Source organism: Anabrus simplex, chromosome 1, assembly GCF_040414725.1.
Source record: "Anabrus simplex isolate iqAnaSimp1 chromosome 1, ASM4041472v1, whole genome shotgun sequence".
Classification (NCBI taxonomy): Eukaryota; Metazoa; Arthropoda; class Insecta; order Orthoptera; family Tettigoniidae; genus Anabrus; species Anabrus simplex.
Window position 1 is genome coordinate 28,553,272 of NC_090265.1, and position 23,905 is coordinate 28,577,176.

General features: G+C 38.9%; 1 protein-coding gene across 1 annotated transcript in view; it reads left to right on the forward strand.

Moving 5' to 3' along the window:
* Positions 1-23,905, forward strand: part of LOC136883581 (ras-related protein Rab-28) — a 63,144-nt gene that overhangs the window by 31,338 nt on the left and 7,901 nt on the right. Inside the window, exon 4 of the mRNA XM_067155981.2 lies at positions 18,508-18,611. Coding sequence (XP_067012082.1) covers positions 18,508-18,611 — 104 coding nt within the window. The remainder of the gene's footprint in view (positions 1-18,507; positions 18,612-23,905) is intronic.

Here is a 23,905-nt window from a genome sequence, read left to right on the forward strand (position 1 = left end):
CTTTGTATTGAATAGGTGGATATAAAAAATAACACTTGTAACATACTTTGTATTTAAGTGGTATGTTCCGAGCTGTCAGCGGAGAGATGGCGTGGAATGACATTGGTAGACGAATAAGTTTGAGTGGCGTTTATAAAAGTAGGAGAGATCATAATATGAAGATAAAGTTGGAATTCAAGAGGACAAACTGGGGCAAATATTCATTTATAGGAAGGGGAGTTAGGGATTGGAACAACTTACCAAGGGAGACGTTCAATAAATTTCCAATTTTTTTGAAATCATTTAGGAAAAGGCTAGGAAAACAACAGATAGGGAATCTGCCACCTGGGCGACTGCCCTAAATGCAGATCAGTATTGATTGATTGTATTGATTGATTGAAAGACAACACATACACCCAGCCCCCGCATCAGAGGAATTAACGAATGATGGTTAACCTCTCAGCATGGGACAACTTTCACTACCTGGCTACTCTGTGCTGCAGGAGGAGTAGAGCACCAAGCATGCTATGAGTTCAGGCTTTTAGTTAATTGGGCATATCTGACAAAATGTTCAATGGATTTTACAAAAAATTTCAGGTTTGTTATTGATGCTTAAACACACAAACAGCGTAAGTTATTGGAATTACCCAAGGTCAGTGAAATGGAGGAATCTTGAAATGCTTTCAAATCGAACAAGGGATATGGCTGAACCAAATATAAGAATAGCTAGTACCCGTTTATTTGAGAAATAAGATCTCGGTGTAGGTTTCTGTACTACACTCATTAAGATATACAGTGCAAAGACTTCACACATCTCCTCCACAGTAACTGGTACCCATTCATTTACCCTCGATCGGAATGGAAATAACATACCGTGTGTCCACATGTGATGCTGAGCATAGATATCTGCCTGATCTCCTACAATATTGATGAACTTGACAGTAAAAAAACAGCTGAAACATTTTCACAGGGTATAAGCAGTTCTTTGTAGCATTCAGAGGCCCATTATCTGAAGTAAACATTTTGCTTTGCTCTCTGTAATTATTCATGTCTTCCCACACAAACTCATCATCAATAACATTACGGACAATATTTTCCTGCGTATCAAAAGCAACATCATTGTCATGATCACTACTTTCACTCTCAGATTCTATATCCTAGTCCTCATTTCACAAGACTAAAATTTCCATATCATTCATTGAAACGTTAATTTTCAAATTTGCGATCGCAAGAAAAGGTTTAGCTGCCATGATGTCAACAACAGAACTTGTTACATTTTCAGATGCGATATATCGTACTTCCTCCTCTACGAACCATGTGACCTTGCCGCGGTGGGGAGGCTTGCGTGTCCCAATGATGCAGATAGCCGAGCCGCAGGTGCAACCGTATCGGTTGGGTATCTGTTGAGAGACCACACTAACGAATGGTTCAACGAAAGGGGGGTAGCAGCCTTTCGGTAGTTACAAGGGCGGCAGTCTAGATGATTGACTGATACGGCCTTGTAATAATACTCAACATGGCTTAGCTGTGTTGATACTGCTACACGGCTGAAAGCAACGGGAAACTACAGCCGTAACCACCTCCCGAGGACATGCAGCTCTCTCTGTATGAATGATGTACTGATGATGGCTTCCTCCCGGGTAAAATATTCCGGAGGTAAACTAGTCCCCCATTCGGATCTCCGGGTGGGGACTACACGAGAAGGGGCGATCATCAGGAAGATGGATACTGACATTCTGCGAGTCGGAGCGTGGAATGTTAGAAGTTTGAATCGTTGTGGTAGGTTAGAGAATCTGAAAAGGGAGATGGATAGGCTAAAGTTAGATGTAGTTGGTATAAGTGAAGTACGTTGGCAGGAAGAACAGGATTTTTGGTCAGGCGACTACCGAATTATCAACACGAAATCAAACAGGGGTAATGCAGGAGTTGGTTTAATAATGAATAAGAAAATAGGGCAGCGGATAAGCTACTACGACCAGCATAGTGAAAGAATTATTGTCGCCAAGATAGACACCAAACCAATGCCTACCACAATAGTGCAGGTCTATATGCCTACTAGTTCAGCGGATGATGAAGAAATTGAAAGAATATATGAGGAGATAGAAGATTTAATACAATATGTCAAAGGTGACGAGAATCTAATTGTGATGGGAGACTGGAACGCAGTGGTAGGCCAAGGAAGAGAAGGTAGCACAGTAGGAGAATTTGGATTGGGACAAAGGAAAGAAAGAGGAAGTCGGCTGGTTGAATTCTGCACTGACCATAATTTAGTCCTCGCCAATACTTGGTTCAAACACCACAAACGACGGCTGTATACGTGGACGAGACCTGGAGACACTGGAAGGTATCAAATAGACGTCATTATGATTAGGCAGAGATTCAGAAACCAGGTGTTGGATTGCAAAACTTTCCCAGGAGCAGACGTGGACTCTGACCACAACTTGTTGGTCATGAAATGCCATCTGAAGTTGAAGAAATTGAAGAAAGGAAAGAATGCAAAAAGATGGGATCTAGACAAGTTGAAAGAAAAGAGTGTGATGGATTGTTTCAAGGAACATGTTGCACAAGGACTAAATGAAAAGGCCGAAAGAAACACAGTAGAGGAAGAGTGGAGAGTCATGAAAAATGAAGTCAGTAGGGCTGCTGAAGAAATGTTAGGAAGGAAGAAAAGATCAACTAAGAATCAGTGGATAACTCAGGAGATACTAGACCTGATTGATGAACGACGAAAATACAAGAATGCTAGAAATGAAGAGGGCAGAAAAGAATACAGGCGATTAAAGAATGAAGTGGATAGAAAGTGCAAGGCAGCTAAGGAAGAATGGCTGAAGGAGAAGTGCAAGGATGTCGAAGGCTGTATGGTCCTGGGCAAGGTAGATGCTGCATACAGGAAAATCAAGGAAACCTTTGGAGAAAGGAAATCTAGGTGCATGAATATTAAGAGCTCAGATGGAAAGCCACTTCTAGGGAAAGAAGACAAAGCAGAAAGATGGCAGGAGCATATCCAACAGTTGTATCAAGGTAACGATGTAGATAATTTCGTTCTGGAACATGAAGGGGCTGTTGATGCTGATGAAATGGGAGACCAAATTTTGAGGTCAGAGTTTGACAGAGCTGTGAGCGACCTAAATAGGAACAAGGCACCTGGAATTGATGATATTCCCTCTGAATTACTGACTGCCTTAGGAGAAACCAGCATGGTAAGGTTATTTCATTTAGTGTGCAAGATGTATGAGACAGGAGAAGTCCCATCCGATTTTCGGCAGAATGTTGTTATACCTATTCCCAAGAAAGCCGGTGCTGACAGGTGTGAAAACTACCGCACTATTAGTTTAGTATCTCATGCCTGCAAAATTTTAACACGTATTATTTACAGAAGAATGGAAAAACAAGTTGAAGCTGAGTTGGGGGAAGATCAATTTGGCTTCAGAAGAAATGTAGGAACACGTGAAGCAATCCTGACTTTACGTCTGATCTTAGAGGATCGAATCAAGAAGGACAAGCCCACGTACATGGCATTCGTAGATCTGGAAAAGGCATTCGATAATGTTGATTGGAACAAGCTATTTATGATTCTGAAGATGATAGGGATCAAATACCGAGAACGAAGAATTATCTACAACCTGTATAAAAATCAGTCTGCAGTGATAAGAATCGAGGGCTTTGAAAAAGAAGCAGCAATCCAGAAAGGAGTGAGGCAAGGCTGCAGTTTGTCCCCTCTCCTTTTCAATGTTTACATAGAACAGGCAGTAAAGGAAATCAAAGAGAAATTTGGAAAGGGAATCACAGTCCAAGGAGAGGAAATCAAAACCTTGAGATTTGCGGATGATATTGTTATTTTATCTGAGACTGCAGAAGATCTCGAGAAGTTGCTGAATGGTATGGATGAAGTCTTAGGTAAGGAGTACAAGATGAAAATAAATAAGTCCAAAACAAAAGTAATGGAGTGCAGTCGAACAAAGGCAGGTGATGTAGGAAATATTAGATTAGGAAACGAAGTCTTAAAGGAAGTAGATGAATATTGTTACTTGGGTAGTAAAATAACCAACGATGGCAGAAGTAAGGAGGACTTAAAATGCAGACTAGCACAAGCAAGGAAGAGCTTTCTTAAGAAAAGAAATCTGCTCACTTCAAACATTGATATAGGAATTAGAAAGATGTTTTTGAAGACTTTTGTGTGGAGCGTGGCATTGTATGGAAGTGAAACATGGACGATAACTAGCTCAGAAAGAAAGAGAATAGAAGCTTTTGAAATGTGGTGTTACAGAAGAATGCTGAAGGTGAGATGGATATATCGAATCACGAATGAAGAGATACTGAATCAAATTGGTGAGAGGAGATCGATTTGGCTAAATTTGACGAGAAGAAGAGATAGAATGATAGGACACATCTTAAGACACCCAGGACTTGTTCAGTTGGTTTTTGAAGGAAGTGTAGGTGGCAAGAACGGTAGGGGTAGACCAAGGTATGAATATGACAAACAGATTAGAGCAGATGTAGGATGCAATAGTTACGTAGAAATGAAAAGGTTAGCACAGGATAGAGTGGCATGGAGATCTGCATCAAACCAGTCTATGGACTGATGACTCAAACAACAACAACAATATCGTACTTAATTGATATACACTCAATAGATATGCACATCAAATGAAAAATCATTTCTAATAGTTCAGAAACTATTCGCTAGATAAGAGCACAAAGCAGAAGCTGCTATGCGCGTGCAATGCACATCACTCCGCGACAGAGCATGTTGGGGAGTCAGCGTGCAGTGTACGGCACTCCCTGTTGAGTGGTTAAAATTCCTGACCCTGCTGGGAATCGAACCAGGGACCCCTGTGACCAAAGGCCAGCACGTTAACGATTTAGCCATGGAGCCGGACAGGTTATGAAAAGAAGATACATTAACATAATGCCGAGAGCTGACATTTGCCATATTGAGTTATAAATACTGCGGTTCTATGGGTAGAAGTAAATATATTGTACATTGCTGTCAGTCGGCCATGGAGAATGGTAAAAGGGAAGTTACATGCTGAACGAGAAAGTAAAATTTGTGAGAAGTAGACAGTAATCCACATAAAACTAAAATTGAAATAGCTGGAGATTTTGGAATTATTTCTACCACATTTTGCACAGTCATTAGCAAAATAAATTTTAGTTGAACTTTTAATAGTTTGGTGCAAAATCAACAATGTTGATTAATGTAAGTATAGGAAAGGAACATACAAGTGTCAAATAAAGTCAGAGAGAAGGAAGGAACACACAAAATGGGACAAACACATATGATAGGTCAATAAAATATTTAATTAGTCCACCTTGATCTATACATTAAATGTTAGGTTAAAAAAAAAAAACACATTAAAGGTATAACTAGTGCAAGCTATTGAAATACTGAACAGATAAACGTTGACTCAAATAAGTGTAAATAACAAGGATAATGGGCACCACCTGCAAAACAATTGCAGGAATATTTAATTATGTAGAACAACGAGCCACTCCCTCTCCCAAGGCGACGGTCATCAGGCTGACGAGGCTCCAGACTTACTTTATAACCTTACCTGTTGCTATATAACCCCTGAAATTAAATTTGGGTAACATGCCAGGTTCAGCCTTACTCCACTGACAAAAGACTCACTTTAAGTTTCATTCTATGACTTTTCTCCCAGAACAAGGACTAATATGTGACAAACACCAACAAAAATCAACACTTATGCAACCCACTTAGTGCTTGCCGTTTACATAGAGCAAATATGCACAATACTACCCCACAAAATCATATCTTCACGAGATTTACTCGTTTGTCGTTTACAAAGGCCAATTACAAACCACTAAAATCACCAATAAAATAAAATATCATTTAACGAGACCAACTCGTGTTTGCTGTCTACAAAGGCAAATTACAAACCACTAAAATCACCAATAAAATAAAATATCATTTAACGAGACCAACTAGTGTTTGCCGTCTACAAAGGCAAATTACAAACCACTAAAATCACCAATAAAATAAAATATCATTTAACGAGACCAACTCGTGTGGGCCGTCTACAAAGGCAAATTACAAACCACTAAAATCACCAATAAAATAAAATATCATTTAACGAAACCAACTCGTGTTTGCCGTCTACAAAGGCAAATTACAAACCACTAAAATCACCAATAAAATAAAATATCATTTAACGAGACCAACTCGTGTTTGCCGTCTACAAAGGCAAATTACAAACCACTAAAATCACCAATAAAATAAATTTCATTTAACGAGACCAACTCGTGTTTGCCGTCTACAAAGGCAGATTACAAACCACTAAAATCACCAATAAAATAAAATATCATTTAACGAGACCAACTCGTGTTTGCCGTCTACAAAGGCAAATTACAAACCACTAAAATCACCAATAAAATAAAATATCATTTAACGAGACCAACTCGTGTGGGCCGTCTACAAAGGCAAATTACAAACCACTAAAATCACCAATAAAATAAAATATCTTTTAACGAGACCGACTCGTGTGGGCCGTCTACAAACGCAAATTACAAACCACTAAAATCACCAATAAAAAATAAAACATCATTATACTTTTAACATACCTCCAGGTAAGAGCCCCACTGCACTCCACTGTTACCGTGAATCCTAATCTGGTAGAGAAAAGTACGACGACTATTTCTCTACATATGGATGCAACCTTCTTTACGAAGAGCATCCCTAACCTTATTTACACTTCTTCGTCGACGTTTTGAATCCTTTCCAATTGCCGGCTGGACAGAAAGCGTTACATGTCCGGAGGTAAGCAAACAGCAAAATTCTCCATCAACTGAAGCTGCATACTTGGCTGACAAGTTACAAACAAACACTTTCTTTTACAGAAAGTCCACTGCAAAGCCGGTAAGTCGTCGTGATTATACCATGTTCACTCCGTAACAGATACTCACGAACAATAGCAGATCGCATACCAAACTGCGCAAATACGTAGCTCCCGCAGACCGGTACAAATGAGAAACACACAGTATCAGCATCAGAGTCAGAATCAGAATAAGTATCAGAATCAGAATGACTCGCCGCACACGCGTACACACTTATATAGGCTTGCTACACGTGGTTATAGCGTACTGAAAAGTTTACTGGTAGCAACGCTCTCACAGGCACTTCTTCCCGCGTCACCCAGTCAACCCAAACCTTGCTCAAAACAAAGCCCTCGCATTGGCTATCGAGTATTTGATGTGACATAGAACGTTCACTCATGTATGTCCACATTGATCCACTCCAATTCTTCAACCGATACAACCTGCCGTACCCCGTGTTTCCAAGCCACTTAGTTGCAACACACACAACAGACCTCAACCGTCCTTTCCGATATAGTCGCTGTTTTCCCGGTTGCACAATCCTTACGGCTAGGCCATATTTACAGACTCTTACCCAAACGGAAATTTATACAAAATATAATGATGCACATATGCAATATTCCCTAACTACACATTCTTCTTATAATATTACGTTTTTACATTGTAAATAAACAAAATTACATGATTTTAACATTACAAACTATATACGAAAATTTTCTAACCTAAAAACTCGGGGATCGTACATACGTACGGTTACAAAGGTATTAGTTTTGTTTTTCGTATTGACAGCATATTTCATTTCATTAATTATTTTTTAAATTCTTCATTTCCAAACTTTTCTACAGGGCGATAATTTTGCTGTTACTGATACTTATCATTAAGACTTCAAGAATAAAAGCTTCGTAGTACAGTCAGAAACTGTTGCCAACTATCAGACACATGCGCACATTCAAATTCGCGTTCGTAGTAGCAATCATCAGAGTTCCTGACTGCTAATATGTTGTTCGTACAAGGTTTTCAAACTGTTCGAAACCATCAGCAAACCATTGGAACAGTTTCTGATCCTGGACGAAAACTCTTTCAGTCAGCAAGTCAGAATATGTGCGTACATACCCAGTGTCATCTATGTTTGTTTTATAACTGACCTTCTGTATTTATGTCTATATATTTCAGACTTTCAACAAATACTATGTAGTCATTGACATTGTTATCTTACGGTGTTCATCAATTTTTAAACTTGAAGTTACGAATAAAATCCTAATTAATTTCTGAAGCTCGCAGAGTACACAACACGTTGGTTCAAAACAGCTGACGTCTCCAACCACTTCCGTTCATAGTGGAAATTATCTCGTCATGTTTCAAACTAGTTGCCAACTGTGCATGCGCATATGGACGATAAATTGAACTATCACGGATTCATTCTGTGAGCAAACTTATATATTCTTCTATACGATTTCTTGGTTAAAGGTAACAGGTAGGGACCCTCTCAGAGGCAGCCCTGCCCAGGAAGTGGTGCCCCTGCCTATGTGAGTCCCAGAGCACACTGGCCCAGTGTGTAACATCTGGTAAAGAGTCCCAGCTGAGGGTAACGAGTGAAGACCTCAACGGCAGCAAAAGCGGAGAATATGATTCGGTGCAGTGGAACTGGCGGAGCAGGCTACCCATTCCTCTGGCAGTAGTACAGATGGAACCCGCTGCCTTGTGGTATGAGGAAGGATCCTCAAAGGCTAAGGGAGTAAACCCAGAAAGAAAATCCTCAATTACGTTAGGCCTGGCAAGCCATTAAAAGAGTTTATAGTTGCTTTCAGAACACATAAGAGCCTCGGAACGCATTTATCAACTAAATTAAGACTCCAGCATGAGCAGACTCATGTCAGAGATGATGGTTTATGGTCTGATGATAGACAGGGTCCTGCAAAAATCCTGTAGGAGACTAACACAGATGGGGACCATCAACTTACTGAGTCTCACAGGAAAATGTGAAGAACTAGTGGACCTCGTGGAAAGGGGGAAATGAATGTTACTGGGGCTGAATGAAACCAAATGAAGAAATCAAGAAAACAGTATACACTATATTGGCATAGAAATGACAAAGAAATGAGGAATGGTGTTGGTTTCATCATGAGTAAAGATCTAGAAGAAGTCGCTGACATTCAGTATGTTAGTGAGGGAATAATAAAGGTGACTGTACATTTAGCGAAAGAAAAACTAACTTTGGTACAGATTTATGCACCTCAAACTGGATGTTGTCAAGAGGATAAGAACCAGTTTCTTGATGATTTAGAAAAAGCTATTAGTAAAGAGAGAGTAATCATCATAGGAATCTGAATGCACAGATTGGGACAGATAGAACAGGATATGAGAACATAATGGGACCTCATGTATATGGTGGAAGAAATATAGTAGGTGAAAATCTCTGTGACTTCTGTATGGGGAATGGGTTGGTGGTGAAAAATAGCTGGTTCAAGAAGAGACACAGCCATAAAATAACACGATACATTTGGGATGGACTACAAAAGACTGTAATTGATTATGTCATCTCAGATGAAGAAAGGAGCAGAATGGTAACAGATGTCAGAGTAATACCCAGCGAGAGCCTTCACAGTGACCACCGTCTATTAGTAGCAGACCTGAGAAACTTCTATATGCCAAAAGTACAGAACTGGAAAGTGCCAAAAATCAAAGTATGAGAACTCCAGAAAACAGATAAGAGAACTGAGTATCAGAACTGGATAAAAACCCTGTTACCAAAGGATGAAAGGATAAATGAAGAGGCAGAATGGACCAGACTAAGGGACACATTGGTTAAGGAAGCAACTGAAGTTTGTGGAAAGACAAGTATGAAAACAAGGGAGAAGGAAACACCTTGGTGGAATGAAAGAGTGAGAGCAGCAATCAGGGAAAGAAATCTCTTGCAGAAAGAAAGGGATCTGGAGAAAAATAAACCGGATCTTACCGGAGACCAGGCAAAGATCAGAAACCTCGAGCAATAATACCGAAACAAGAAACTGGACGTTAAAAGAACAGTCACAGAAGAAAAGACCAAGGCATGGACTATATTCACTCAGAAACTGGAGGAAGACAGCAGAGGCAATAAGAAATTACTGTATAGTGTTATCAGAGGTAAAAGGAAGTCAATGAATACCATAAAGGCACTTGAAGATGAAAATGGTTAGGACAGAAAGTGACATGAGAGAAGTCCTGAAGAAACATTTCCACCACCTACTGAATAGACCTGTTCAGAACAAAATACAGAAACAGAAATCCAAGCCAACAATGAGGAACCTCCTATCACCTGGATAGAAACTGAGACAGCCTTAAAATCTGTGCGTAAAGGAAAATCTTCTGGTGCAGATGAAGTGAATGCGGACATGATAAAGGCAGCAGGCATCTGGAGTATACAGTGGCTGCACAGAGTACTAAATGCCATATGGACAGACAACAAAATACCTGCAGACTGGAGCAAGGGCTTTATAATTCCCCTGTTTAAGAAAGGCAGCAGACGGAAACCCACCAACTATAGAGGAATAACACTGCTGACTCATGGGCTAAAAATTCTAGAGAAGATCATAAAAGGAGATTGAGATCCATCATTGAACCACAGTTAGAGGAGGAGCAGTATGGATTCAGAAGTAACAGATCAACAATGGATCTAATTTTTAGCACCCGCATGCTGATGGAAAGGTATTGGGAGAAAGACAAAAACGTGGTCATTGTATTCCAGGGTATAGAAAAGGCTTATGATAGTGCTATAAGAGATAAGATTTGGGAGTGCCTCAGAAAAATAAATGTGCCTAAAGGACTGGTAAGGATAATTCAGATGTTGTACAAAGACTGTATACTAGCTGTGTACAAATTGGGGAAAGTCAATCACCATGGTTTGAGAGCAAGTGTGGAGTTCAACTAGGAAGTGCACTGTCCCAATACTGTTCATCATTGTTATGGACAATATAATGAAGAACGTCAAGGAAAAGTTAGGTGAACTGAATGCAGTGACCTTTGCTGATGATATCATGATCTGGGGTGAAACAGAAGAGGAAGTACAGACCAGACTCAGCGTATGGAAATCCCAGTTCCAGGAATATAACATCAACATCAGCAAGACCACGACAGTGGTGATGGCAGTCAACAGAAAAGGGCGTCCAGCAAGTGTAAAACTAGGAGACCACCAGCTAGAGTGTATGGACAGTTTTCCTTACCTTGGTAGTGTAATCTCCGGTGATAATTCGGTCAGAAAGGAAATTACAAACAGAGTGCAAAAGGGATCAGAATTCTACCAAAAAGTAAGAACACTTTTATGGGATGACATGATTCCAGAAGTAGCCAAACTGATGATATTTAACAGCTATTTCATACCAATATTGACCTATGGGATTTTAGCGTGCACCCTCACAAAAAGAGATTCATCAAGACTGCAAGCATCAGAGATGAAATTTCTTAGATCACCATCCAGAAGACCAGGATGGACAAGTTAAGAAATGAGGAGGTGACGAAAGAAGCCGGAATAAAGACATCCCTATTAGACCGAATCGGCACATCCAGACTATGGTGGTACAGGAATGTGATGAGGATGGAGCCTACAAGAATAGCCTGGATAAATTTGGAAAGACAGGTGGAGGGAAAAAGACCTGCAGGAAGACCCAAAACCCGATGGATGGACATGATCTAGTTTGATCTAGTTACCAGAGGATGGACAGTGAATGATGTTCTCCATGACAAGTTGTATATGGACAGGAAGAAGTGGAAGAGGCTCATTAACAGTACCCGGGAAACTGGAACTGTACAATGATGATTATGATGACTATTTCTTGGTTATATTCGTTTTTACATTACAACAAGTTAAAATGTTTCAAGATTAATTCTTTCATATGGACTTTTAATGTGTGTTTTTTTTCTAGAGTATTCTATAAACTTATCATTCTTTTTCAAGGCTGAAGAAGGCCCAGGTTATTTCAATGTCCTTTTACTTAACATTTAATCTATTGACCAAGGTGAACTAATTACATATTTTTAGTATAAAGCCGTCCTCGTCGATTTTTAATTATAATACACTTCAAGTTTTAGACTAAGAGGTCCACAACCTCGCCATAATCACTTATTGTTTGTTTCTGTCATGTCTCATTTGTTTTCATTCTCTTCTTCATTATGTTCTAACACATTTTTAGCATCAATTATGTAAAAGAAACTCTAACCTTTTTCACTGAAGATGGCTCGGACGAGTCGATTATTACTCCATCTCATGATGGAGATGTGTATGTATTGAATAGGAGGACATATTAAATTTCCTATGTAAAGTAAATCAAAGCAGAAGTTGAGGACAAACATGGAAACACAAAGAACAAGGACAATCTCCACATCTTCATACACGGCCATCTTTAAAGAGACAGACTCTCTCCTCATCAATCCCAGTTCTTCTCAGCCACCAACAAGCTTGTTTCTGCTTCCCAACTACGAAGGCTATTTTTTAAGTAAGTCTGTTTGTCAATAGGAAAAAGTGATTATGATATTGCCAAAATCTTTTTATTATGTCCTCTTTACACATTAAGCTATTATTCTACATAGTTACCGTGTTTGTTTAACCCTTTGGATGCCGACCCATAATAGGTCATCATATGCATAGAATGCCGAGCATGTTTCAATGGATTTTGCATCACTGTATAAAATATTTTATTTACGTCTCAGTTTAAAAGATATTGAGGTAAAATTTGGTATGTGAGCTTGATATACTCCAAGGAATATAAACATGTGACTTGCATTTCAAGAAACAAAATTTTGTGGAATAATGTGCACAAAAATATTATTTTTTATTTAAAACAAGGAAAAACTTAATTTGAAATTAATTAGCACATTTTACACTAAACTCAAAGTGACTAAGTGAAGATATTTAATCTTAACTCATATCTGCGATCATATATACCAATTTATGTTGTTAATGTAGGTCTACTTTACAATTTATAAACTAATTTCCAAAAACATTGAACATGTGGAGAGAAAGACACGAACAGTGTAACCTGTCAACGATTGAATATTTTATGAATTTTGAGAGAGTAATAGTTATCATTTGAAAGAACTGTGTCTAGTAGCAGTATTTGTTACTACAGAACAGTTCAGAAGATCAGAACAACATACAAAATCAAGTAATAGTGTCAGAAATGGAAGTGTAAAGAACAGATTGAAATATTCTATGGGCGGAGCATCAGATTGAGGTAGGCCTATGTGTTTAGGCCCTGGGATTTGATAAAAATGGCGGGGATGGACAACATTACTTTCAGGGAATATGCATTCTGTCCAAGAATCATCTAATTCACCGTTACTGTCATTTTCATTAGCACTGTCACTATAGCTCTTTGACATTGCACGAAATGTTGTAAGCCCATTAGCCAATGGCACGGCTCCATCATTCTCTGGTGCGCTACCTGACGACCCCAAAAAATCATAATCATCACTTTCGATAAAATTAGAGTCGCTTACATCTTCAAAGCAACCCAAAAGTTCCTCAATTTCTTCTCCCGAATTAGGCCTACGTGACGACATGCCTTGTTGTGATAATTGTACTATTTACAACTTTACTACGACCTAAATAAATTGCTAGGTAATTATAACTGCGGTATAAATAATAATAAACTTAATATATTATGAAAAATAACTCAAATGTGTCAATTAGAACGTAAAATTATTGAAAACAAGTCACAACAAGCGGAGCTAAACAAACAAGGAGGCTGGCATATTGGATCATAGATGTCAAGCACTCACAGATCATACACTCGCAATCGACGAGTAAACTAGCAAAAATGAAGCTATGCCAGTGCCATCTAATGACATAAGAAGGAATTACAAACATTCTACCTTCTTTCTACTTGATTTGCGACGAAATCTAGCACCTTACTACATAACTACACCACTTATAAGAGGGTGCCGATGGAATCGGCATCCTGGCATTTTTCGTACAGAATGTAAGTGCCGATGCATTGGCATCTTGGCACTGTAAGAGTTAAACATTTATTATAGCGTTCACCAAGTTTTTTTACCCCCTCATCGTACAACTCTACCATCTGTGACTGAAGGCAATCTTCAAGTACTGTTTTCACTTCTTCGTCGGTTTACTTAAAATCAACTTCATGGTCCGTATCGCACTTAAACAGATTGTCGATTCATTAACTAATATTAACTAACATTAACTAATGTATCAACAAGATGGAAAAAAAAAAAAATACTTAGTTGTGAATTCTTCGTCGGTGTCGAACCGCTGACTGGTGAGGAATTGCTTCAGGTAATGGAACAGATGATAATCGCTCAACGCGAGGTCTGGGCTGTGCGGTGAGTGATCATTTGCTCCCATCCAAACGATCGGATTAACTCTTCAGTTTGAGCAGCAGAAGGTCGTGCATTGTCATGCAGCAACAAAACTCCAGATGACAATAGGCCACGTTGCTTATTCTGCACAGCATGCCGATGAATGTCCGCAACTGACAGGTTCCTTGCTCTAAAAAATGGAACCACAGACCTTATTTCACACTCGGCGGGTTTCAGTTATCCAAAACATTTCAACTGCCGGCACCAAACCCTACTCAGTGATGTTACAAATGCAACTGGTGTCATCTCACGCCCAAGGCATGCCAGGATACAGCGCGTGAGCACATTTTGACAAGCGGTCCAACTTAACAAAGCTACAGCCGATCGGACCTTAGTTAACTCTCGCACATCAGGAGGGCGGGCATCAGTACGCATAGACAGACCCTACTGCCAGACCATCATTCTTGACGTGCTATAAGTGTAGGATAAGAAGCCGGATAAGTACTGGAAAAGGGAAAGGGTGGTGAAAGAACAGGAACAGGAAGAATAGGCTGAGCGGCTCAGACGGTTGAGATGCTGGTCTCTGACCCCAACTTCGCAGGTTTGATCCTGGCTCAGTGCGGTGGTATTCGAAGGTGCTCAAATATGTCAGCCTCATGTCGGTAGATTTAATGTCACGTAAAAGAACTCCTGCAAGACTAAATTCCGGCACCTCGGCATCTCCGAAAACCGTAAAAGTAGTTAGGGGGATGTAAAGCAAATAACAAGCGTCTGAGCCGCTCAGCTCGGCATATATATAAGAAAACATAAAGGTCCAATAATACTGCCTTGAGGAACTCCCCTCTTAATTATTGCAGGGTCAGGTAAAGCTTTGTCTACTCTAATTCTCTGGGAACTATTTTCTAGAAATATAGTCACCTTTTCAGTCACTCTTTTGTCTAATCTAATTGCACTCATATATATAAATGATATGAGTAAAGAAGTGTAATCAGAGATAAGGCTTTTTGTGGATGATGTTATTCTTTATAGAGTAATAAATAAGTTACAAGATTGTGAGCAACTGCAAATTGACCTCAATGTTGTGAAATGGACAGTACGTAATGGTATGATTATAAAGGGGGTAAAAGTCAGGTTGTGAGTTTGACAAATAGGAAGAGTCCTCTCAGTTTTAATTACTGCGTTCATGGGGTGAAAGTTCCTTTTGAGGATCATTGTAAGTACCTAGGTGTTAATATGAGGAAAGATCTTCATTGGGGTAATCACATAAATGGAATTGTAAATAAAGAGTACTGATCTCTGTACATGGTTGTGAGGGTGTTTAGGGGTTGTAGTAAGGATGTAAACGAGAGGGCATATAAGTCTCTGGTAAGACCCCAACTAGAGTATGGTTCCAGTGTATGGGACACTCACCAGGATTACTTGATTCAAGAACTGGAAAAGATCCAGAGAAAAGCAGGTTGATTTGTTTTGGGTGATTTCCAGCAAAGGAATAGTGTTTGCAAGAAATTAGCTGTTATTGATTCAGTGTAGAAGAGTAGCATTACTAAAATGTTGCAAACTTTGGGCTGGGAAAACTTGAGCCCACGAGAATTGGAGTCTGACATTTGAGTAGCAAAAGCAGTAACTACAAATTACGCTGCGTTGTCATAGTTACCTCCATCTGCGGCATATCACCCTTTCATGCAGGCTGAATATTTAATCAACTATGTTGGCCTAATGCAATTCAATAAACTTTGACCCGTTCCCAAGCTCATGCTAATAATTCCAGCATTTAAGACAGAACATGTCATTGCCGATAAATATGAGATTTCATAGTCACTAAACTGACAATAACCTCAACAAATGCACATGTTAAATAGAGAATAGAACTGTATAACTAGCCACTGATTAACTTACAAAAAAATAATATTCAGGAAACAAACACGTAAATAATTACATAGACCAGCAACAACTAACACAGCTAACACAGCACCATTCCGAATAATATCACAGAAGCGACTGAGAGCAAATCTGTGTTATCGTTGCCCTAGCAGTAGACCATTTTCGAGCGGCGTTAGTCAAACTTTTTGTCACTGATGGTGCTAATAGTGAGATTCCAACTCTTGTGGGCCCAACTATCAGCGGTACGTCAGTAGAGAGATGGCGTGGAATGACATTAATGGACTAATAAGTTTTTAGTGGCGTCTTTAAAAGTAGGAAAGATCACAGTATGAAGATAGTTGGAATTCAAGAGGACAAATTGGGGCATATATTCATCTATAGAATGGGGAGTTAGGGATTGGAATAACTTACTAAAGGAGATGTTCAATAAATTTCCAATTTCTTTGCAATCATTTAAGAAAAGGCTAGGAAAACAACAGATAGAGAATCTGCCACCTGGGCGACTGCTCTAAATTCAGATCAGTATTGATTGATTGATTCATTCATTAATTCATTCATTCATTCATTGAACTGGGATTGATGAGGAAAGAGCTCATCTATCTGAAGATGGCATTGTATGAAGATGTGGAGACTGTCCTCATCTCCTATTTCTGTTGCTCCCTCTTCATATACTGACATTCCGTTGTGTTTGTGCTATTATGTGTGTTTTTTCTTATTCCTCTGTCTCTCTGACTTAATGTTGATTAATAATTTTGCAAAAAAAGCAAAGCAAAGTCACATCCGTACAGGCCATGAAGGCCCTTGGAGGAGTGGAAGGTAAAGGCTTCCATCATTGTTAACCTTGGCACTGATGGGGTAGAGTGGTTAGCTCTATGCCCGGCTGCCTTTGCCCCCAGAAATTAACCTGGTACTCATTTTTGGTGTAGGCTGAATGGACCTCAGGGCCATATGCACCTCCGGAATTGGAAATCTTGTTTCTTAAATTTTACGACTTCCTGGTGGGGATTCGAACCCACGTCCTTCTGGGCGAACCGAGCATGCCTTTACTGCCTCGGCCAGGGAGCCCATTTAATAATTTTTCACACCTGAAATATTAAAACATTCATAAGTACAAATTACGTTGGTAACCTATACCTTTGAAATAACCTGTCTTTTAAATGAATCCTGAAAAGAGAGAAAATGATTTTAATTATTACAAGACATATTTAAACCTGATTTGTAAGTAATTCTTAGTTGTACATAAAATCTGCTCTTCACCTTGATATATGTAACACTAGGGTTCAGCTGGATGATCCCAACAAAACAAACAGGGATGCTCTTCGTGCTATGTTAAGAACGATGGTGCAGTCGGATTGGCAGAGAAAATTTAAATTGACGAACTTGCCATATTTGCTATGCCGGAGCATCAGAGGAAGGAAGGGAAGGGAAGTTGGAGAGAAAGGTAATGCTCAGTTTGAATGCAAAGTTTCTCGTTTGTTTCACATAGCTGCTTTCCAGCCCCAGTGGGCAGTGTACAGTTTGTTCTGAACAAATCGAGTACTATGAGAACCCTGTAGAAAGAGATAAAGAACTTGTACCAAGAATACATACAGCTTTCCAGGTTGTTTGTGACGTGCCGCACGTCCTGAAGAGAGCGCAAAGGTCACTACTACACTGTTGTGAACTTTGTATCGGAGTAGGAGGGGGACATATTGTACCTCTACTGCAATCAAACCATTGGGCATATTGTTTCCTTTGTTCAGTATTTCATTCCATTTACAATGTTATGAGTGAAGGAATACACAATTGTGGGGCAGCAGCATTGCATCTTCAAGAATGTTAAATAATTTAAAACGTTTCTGCAACCAACAGTCAAGAGGAGAAACGATCTGGTGAATTCTTTGACTGACAAGTGTGTTCTTGTACTCTGTGTGTTCAGTTATGGCTGTTTAATAAACGAACTGTGGATGTTGCCTGTAAAAAAGAACAACAATCCTTTGCAAGTCAAACGAGAAAACTTGCGCATACACGCGGAGCATTATCTCTGTCTCCATCATACACCCCACTTCCCATCCCTCCCCTTCTCTTGAGCTTGTGCTCTGGCGTAGCAAATACAGCGAGTTTTTCAGTTTGAATCCTGCACCCAGAAGTAACAAAGTAATCTTATTTTCTCTAAAGGAACAGTTTTCTCCGCCAATCCCATTGCACCATCGTTTCTTAACATACCACGAAGAGCATCCCAAATTTTGGTGTTGGTATAGTTCTTATACACTCTGTATACAGTACACACACAACTCATAAATTTCCGTATCTGTCCTTCATTGGTGGAGGATAGTGTTCACTGGCTCTGGAAAAAAGTAATAGCTTGTAATGGAAATGACTGTGAAAACGTTACAGTCATGTAGAATTACACAGAAGTGGGTGGCAGCAGCAGGGAAAAGACAGCCCTCGTCCTCTTCTCGATCGTTTACTTTTGTGTAAAATATCTTGTGGAAGGTAGGATCAAGGCTTGACTTGTAAAGTGTAGTTGTGATGTTCCAGGTGATCTGGAGCATCAGCGTGCTGTGAGACACGACAGGCAGAACAAGTTCATTCAAGAGAATGGGCTGCCGTTCCACCTGGTGTCAGCACGGACAGGAGAAAACGTAAGTGTCACTACTGCAGAGCATTATTATCCTTTCCCTTTAGGTAATGGCGACTCATGGCAGATTTTTATTTTTAACATTTTTTGTTGTGGGAGAGTGCTAATACAATTTTCCTTTATAAGGTATGGATAATAAATTAATACAGCAATGAATTTTGGTAGTCAAGTTTCTTTACATCACATCTATACCCCACAGAAAATATAGTGCCATATAGACTTGAGTAATTAATGCAGTATGCCTAGACTTTATATTTTTGTTGTTTTTGTTAAATGTTTTATATTATTCACACCTTTCACAAACAATTGCCACTTTCACCAATAAAAACAAATACATGGATTGCAGAAAAAAGGACTTTGCACCAACACAGATCCAGTCACTGTTCTCATACACATTCTTAGAATTAACCCTTCAAGCCGGTATTAAAAGTTGGCCAAGTTTTATCCTACAGTGATAATAAATTTAGAAATATATCACAATTTTACATTCTGTCACAAACATTGCTATAACTTCTAAAGAATTTGTCTAATTTTGTTCAAAATAAGTGGATATGCAGTTCATATCATGCAGATGTTGTATCTACATACAAAAAAGTGGCATGCAATGCCTAATTATCTTCTTGTTGGAATAAAATTTGAATCAACAGGTGTCTATGACCACTCGGGTAAGCATTATGTACATAACACGTAATTTCCTGCTGTGCATTATCATCATCACTAACAGTTTCATTATCACTCGGATTATTCTCATCACTACTTTCACCTAATATGCGTTCGTGAGCTGCATTAGCTAAATACAGACCTTGGGAGGATGCCGCCATGTTGTTTACAATGATCGACATTGATGAAACAAATTCTTTTTACGCCAACACAATGCCGCATTACGGTAGAAGATACTCCCCTGCATAGAATGATACCCTGCAATGCGAGCCGCGCTAAACGTTCGCGTTGACAACTAACAGATGGAACGCAGGTGTACAGCTAAAACATTGCTAGCCTAGTCCGTACACATCAAACTGGCTTGATTGGTTAAAGGCTCTAGGAAATCAAAACTGAGATTTGCCGATGATATTGTTATTTTATCTGAGTCTGCAGAAGACATTGCTAACTGGTATGGACACAGTCTTTCAGAAGGGGTACAAGATGAAGTCCGAAACAAGTTATGGGCTCTGATTGAAGGAAGTCAGGTGATGCAGGAAATATCTTCTATGTATATAATTTGAACTGTAAGACAATATTGTGAGAAAACTGCAACACTAACACCTACGGATTATACATCGAAAGAAAGGTGTTCATCTTAGGATTACTTGAAAAATATTATTTATTTCATTAAGTCATTTATTTGAATAATAGGATGCCTAGGTCATTGCTGTTAACTGTATTCACTGAGAGATGGCTCAATAACAGTTGTCTCCGCTCATCTTTCTATGTTAGTCCAATAGATGGCTCTGTGAAATCAAGTTATCACCAGACTGTTAGTTGTTGCTCCATGTTGATTCTAAAAAGCAAGAAACAGAATGAAATCCATGTCAGGATTTTCTGTATTTCAAAAAGTCCTTTGTAATGAAACATTGAATTAGTCAGTGAAAGGTTATTAATTGAAATGTGTATGCACTACCAAGCACAACATTCTGCTGCGGAAATTGTAAATGGATATTTTAATTCGTGTTTCACGGTGGTTTTGTATATTTACCACAACCTCAAGTAAACGATGTACTTAAACGTATGATGCTACATGATGATTTCATGAATTTATACAGCAGTATAATAGTGCAATGTCCTTCTATGCTAACCGTAGCCACATTTCAGGATTAGGTCCTTACTGTCTTAAGATTCAGGGGATGATGCATAGGTATATTTCAGATTTTGTGAAAATTCTATAAATTGCGGAGTTTCAAAAATTTCATATGTATAGTCACAACAGAAGTGTAAGTTTAAAGGCAGTTAAATGGTCTTCTGGAGTTCAGTGTATTTTCTCATGCTTCCTGTATCATCTGTTTCATTTTTAGTCTTTGTTCGCAGCTATTGATGCGACAGGCCAATAGTTAGATTAGGAAACAAATTCTTGAAGGAAGTGTTTGGTTATTCTTACTTTGGTAGTAGAATAAGTAATTTATTTATTTATTTAATCGCATGGTGATTTTATACAATATATATACAAGGCAAAATCAAACTTTAAAGTCCATCCTTCTCAGCCATTCAGTTAAACCGGGTGTGAGAGCGAACAGATAGTCGGGAGTGCCAGGGTACGAATGAAGAGGACAGCATTGGACCAGGTGCTCAATCGTCTGTTCTTCCAGGTTACAATCACACATTGGTGAACTGATCCAACCCCACTTATACCTGAAATAATTGCAACAACCATGTCCAGTCCTTAACCTGTTGATACGGCACCAGAGGTTCCTCTGTAGGTTAAAACCGTTTGGCTTCTTTGTGGGATCAAGATGGTGGACACTTGTTCCCAGTGTTTTAGTTGATCACTCATGCTTCCAGCTTTCATTTAGGTCAAATCCATTCCCAATGAGTTGCCCTGCAGTGACACTTGCTGGTCTTCCTGATTGCAGTCGCTGCAGTGGCGGATGACAGAATTCTTGGTGCAGTGGCAAAGAGGGTGATGCAAAGATTTCCTTAGCTTCCCTTAGTAGAACCTGCTTCCGCCTTAAGTGAGGTGGACAGATGTGACTCAGCACAGGTAACCAGTAACGTGGAGTTGGTTTGATGGTACCAGTAATGCAACGCATTGTATCGTTCAATTTTGTGTCTACCTTCTTCACATGTACACTTTTCAACCAGACAGGAGCACAGTACTCAGCAGCCAAGTAGACAAGGCTGATGCCAGTTAAACGCACAATAACTATTGATGCACAATTAAGGCCTTTCTTAAGAAAAGAAATTTGCTCATTTCAAACCTTGATATAGGAATTAGAAGGATGTTTTTGAAGACTTTCGTTTGGAGCGTAACATTGTATGGAAGTGAAATATGGACGATAACTAGCTCAGAAAGAAAGAGAATAGAAGCTTTTGAAATGTGGTGTTACAGGAGAATATTGAACGTGAAATGGATAGATCGAATCGCTAATGAAGAGATGCTGAATCAAATTTGTGAGAGGAGATAGATTCGGCACAATTTGACGAGAAGAGATGGAATGATAGGATACATCTTAAAGACACCCAGGAATTGTTCAGTTGGTTTGGAAGGCAAGTGTAAATGGTAAGAACAGTAAGGGTAGACCAAGATATGAATACGACAAATAGATTAGAGTAGATGTAAGATGTAGCAGTTACATAGAAATGAAAAGGTTAGCACAGGATAGAGCAGCATGTAGAGCTGCAGAGAATGAACTTCATTGTGGTTTCATATTGACTTACAAACTCTTGGTTGCAATTCTTAAGAATTTTAATTTTCGGGTCCACCTTTCATTACTGCATAGACTAAAACTCACAATTTAAGAGAGTCATATTTTGTTTGGTGCTTGTTTGACCTATTGTGGTCATCATCAGCCAAATACAGTGAACAAAAACATTGAAAATCATTGGTACATTCTACTAGAACGTAAGGAACCTGGTGTGGAACAGAGAAGTTCCTATGAAATGTGAAGAGAGAATGTACAAGATTTACTATTCCCCTATGTTAACGTATGCATCAGAAGCAGCAGCAAATGAGAGTAAAATTCAGACCAGTGAGGTTAAGTTCCTCAGGAGTACGGTAGGGAAGACAAGGAGTGGCAGTAAGATATAGGGGTACAAAAACTGAGTGATAGGATGGAGAAGGGGAGGATACCAAAACAAGTGTTGGAAGCTAAGAGGGAGGCCCAGAGCAAGATGGATAGACGCTCTCAAAAACAGTGTAAGAAAAAGAAGACTGGGCTGGAATACAATTACTGAAGAGGAGTGGTGGAAGGAGAGGCAATGGTGGACAACTGCCATCAACACACCGACCTGGCAGGAGCTGGACAAGAGGAAATGAAAATAATGATGATCGGAAAATATCTTAAAATCTATGAATGAAATTAATAAAATTATGAGAATCATGAGTGAGTGGAAACTTTTTTTTTTTTTAAACACTCATTAAAGTATCTATCATAAAATCATCTTGCCCTGTTAATCCCTATCTGTTTATTTAGTCCTTTCTAAATAATTTCAAGGAACTTTGAAATTTATCAAACTTCTCTGTTGATAAATTATTCCCTTTTCCAATTCCTCTTCCTATAAAAGGATTCAAACTTATTCGTCTACTAATATCATTCCACACCATGTTACCATTGACAGCTCAGAACATACTGCATAGTATTTATTAATTTGACCATTTTTATGGTCCATATTGACTTTTACCGTTAATCCCATTACTCTGAAAATCGGGAGTTTAATAGCAGTCCGCTTTGTCAACATTCTACACTCTTAAACAAAACACCTTGTTTATTACATTTATCTACTCATACATGTTTTGGAGAAAATAGTCCATTATCTCCTCAGCAAAAACAATTCCTTAAAAAAAAACAAATGCTCCTATATGAATCTCATTAAAAAATTAATTTCACAAGATTTGATATACTACCTAGTTTTATTCATTATCATCATCGTCATAATCAAATGTCCCACTCCAGTCGCCCGGGTGTGGTTAACAAGCCTCCTCCACTCCTTTCTGTCCTTCCACTTTTCCTGCTCCATTACATCCGCCACATCCAATCCAGCTTCTCTAATGTCCTTCCAAATCTGATCCATCCACCTTCTTCTCGGTCTTCCAACTGGTCTCTCTCCCTTAACTTCTCTTTCCAATTCCCCTCTTGCTACCCGTTCCTTTCCCATTCTTTTTACATGTCTGAACCATCTCAGTCTTGCTTTCTGTATGTTCTGTACTAACGGTTCTATATTTAGCTCTTCTCTGACTTTAATATTTTGAATTCTCTCTTCTTGTCTTTTTAACCGATGTTCTTAAAAATTTCATTTCTACTGCTTGGATCTTACTATCTTGTCTCTTATTTATTACCAGCGTTTCTAGTCATATGTTACAATTGGTATGAAATACTGTTTATATAATGTTAATTTCATTCTCTTGAATACTTTGTCATCCCATAAAAGATCTCTGACTTGATGATTAAATGTTGTACCTTTTACTTAGTCTGTTATTAATTTCAGGGTTGATTTCATTATTTCCATTAATAATGCTACCCAGATATGTAAACTGTTCTACATTCTCTAACTGTTCTCTGTCTATGTTCACTTGGCTTCTCTTCTTCTCTTTCCCACAGAGCATGACTACAGTTTTCTTTTTACTAATTACAATTCCGAACTCCTTCA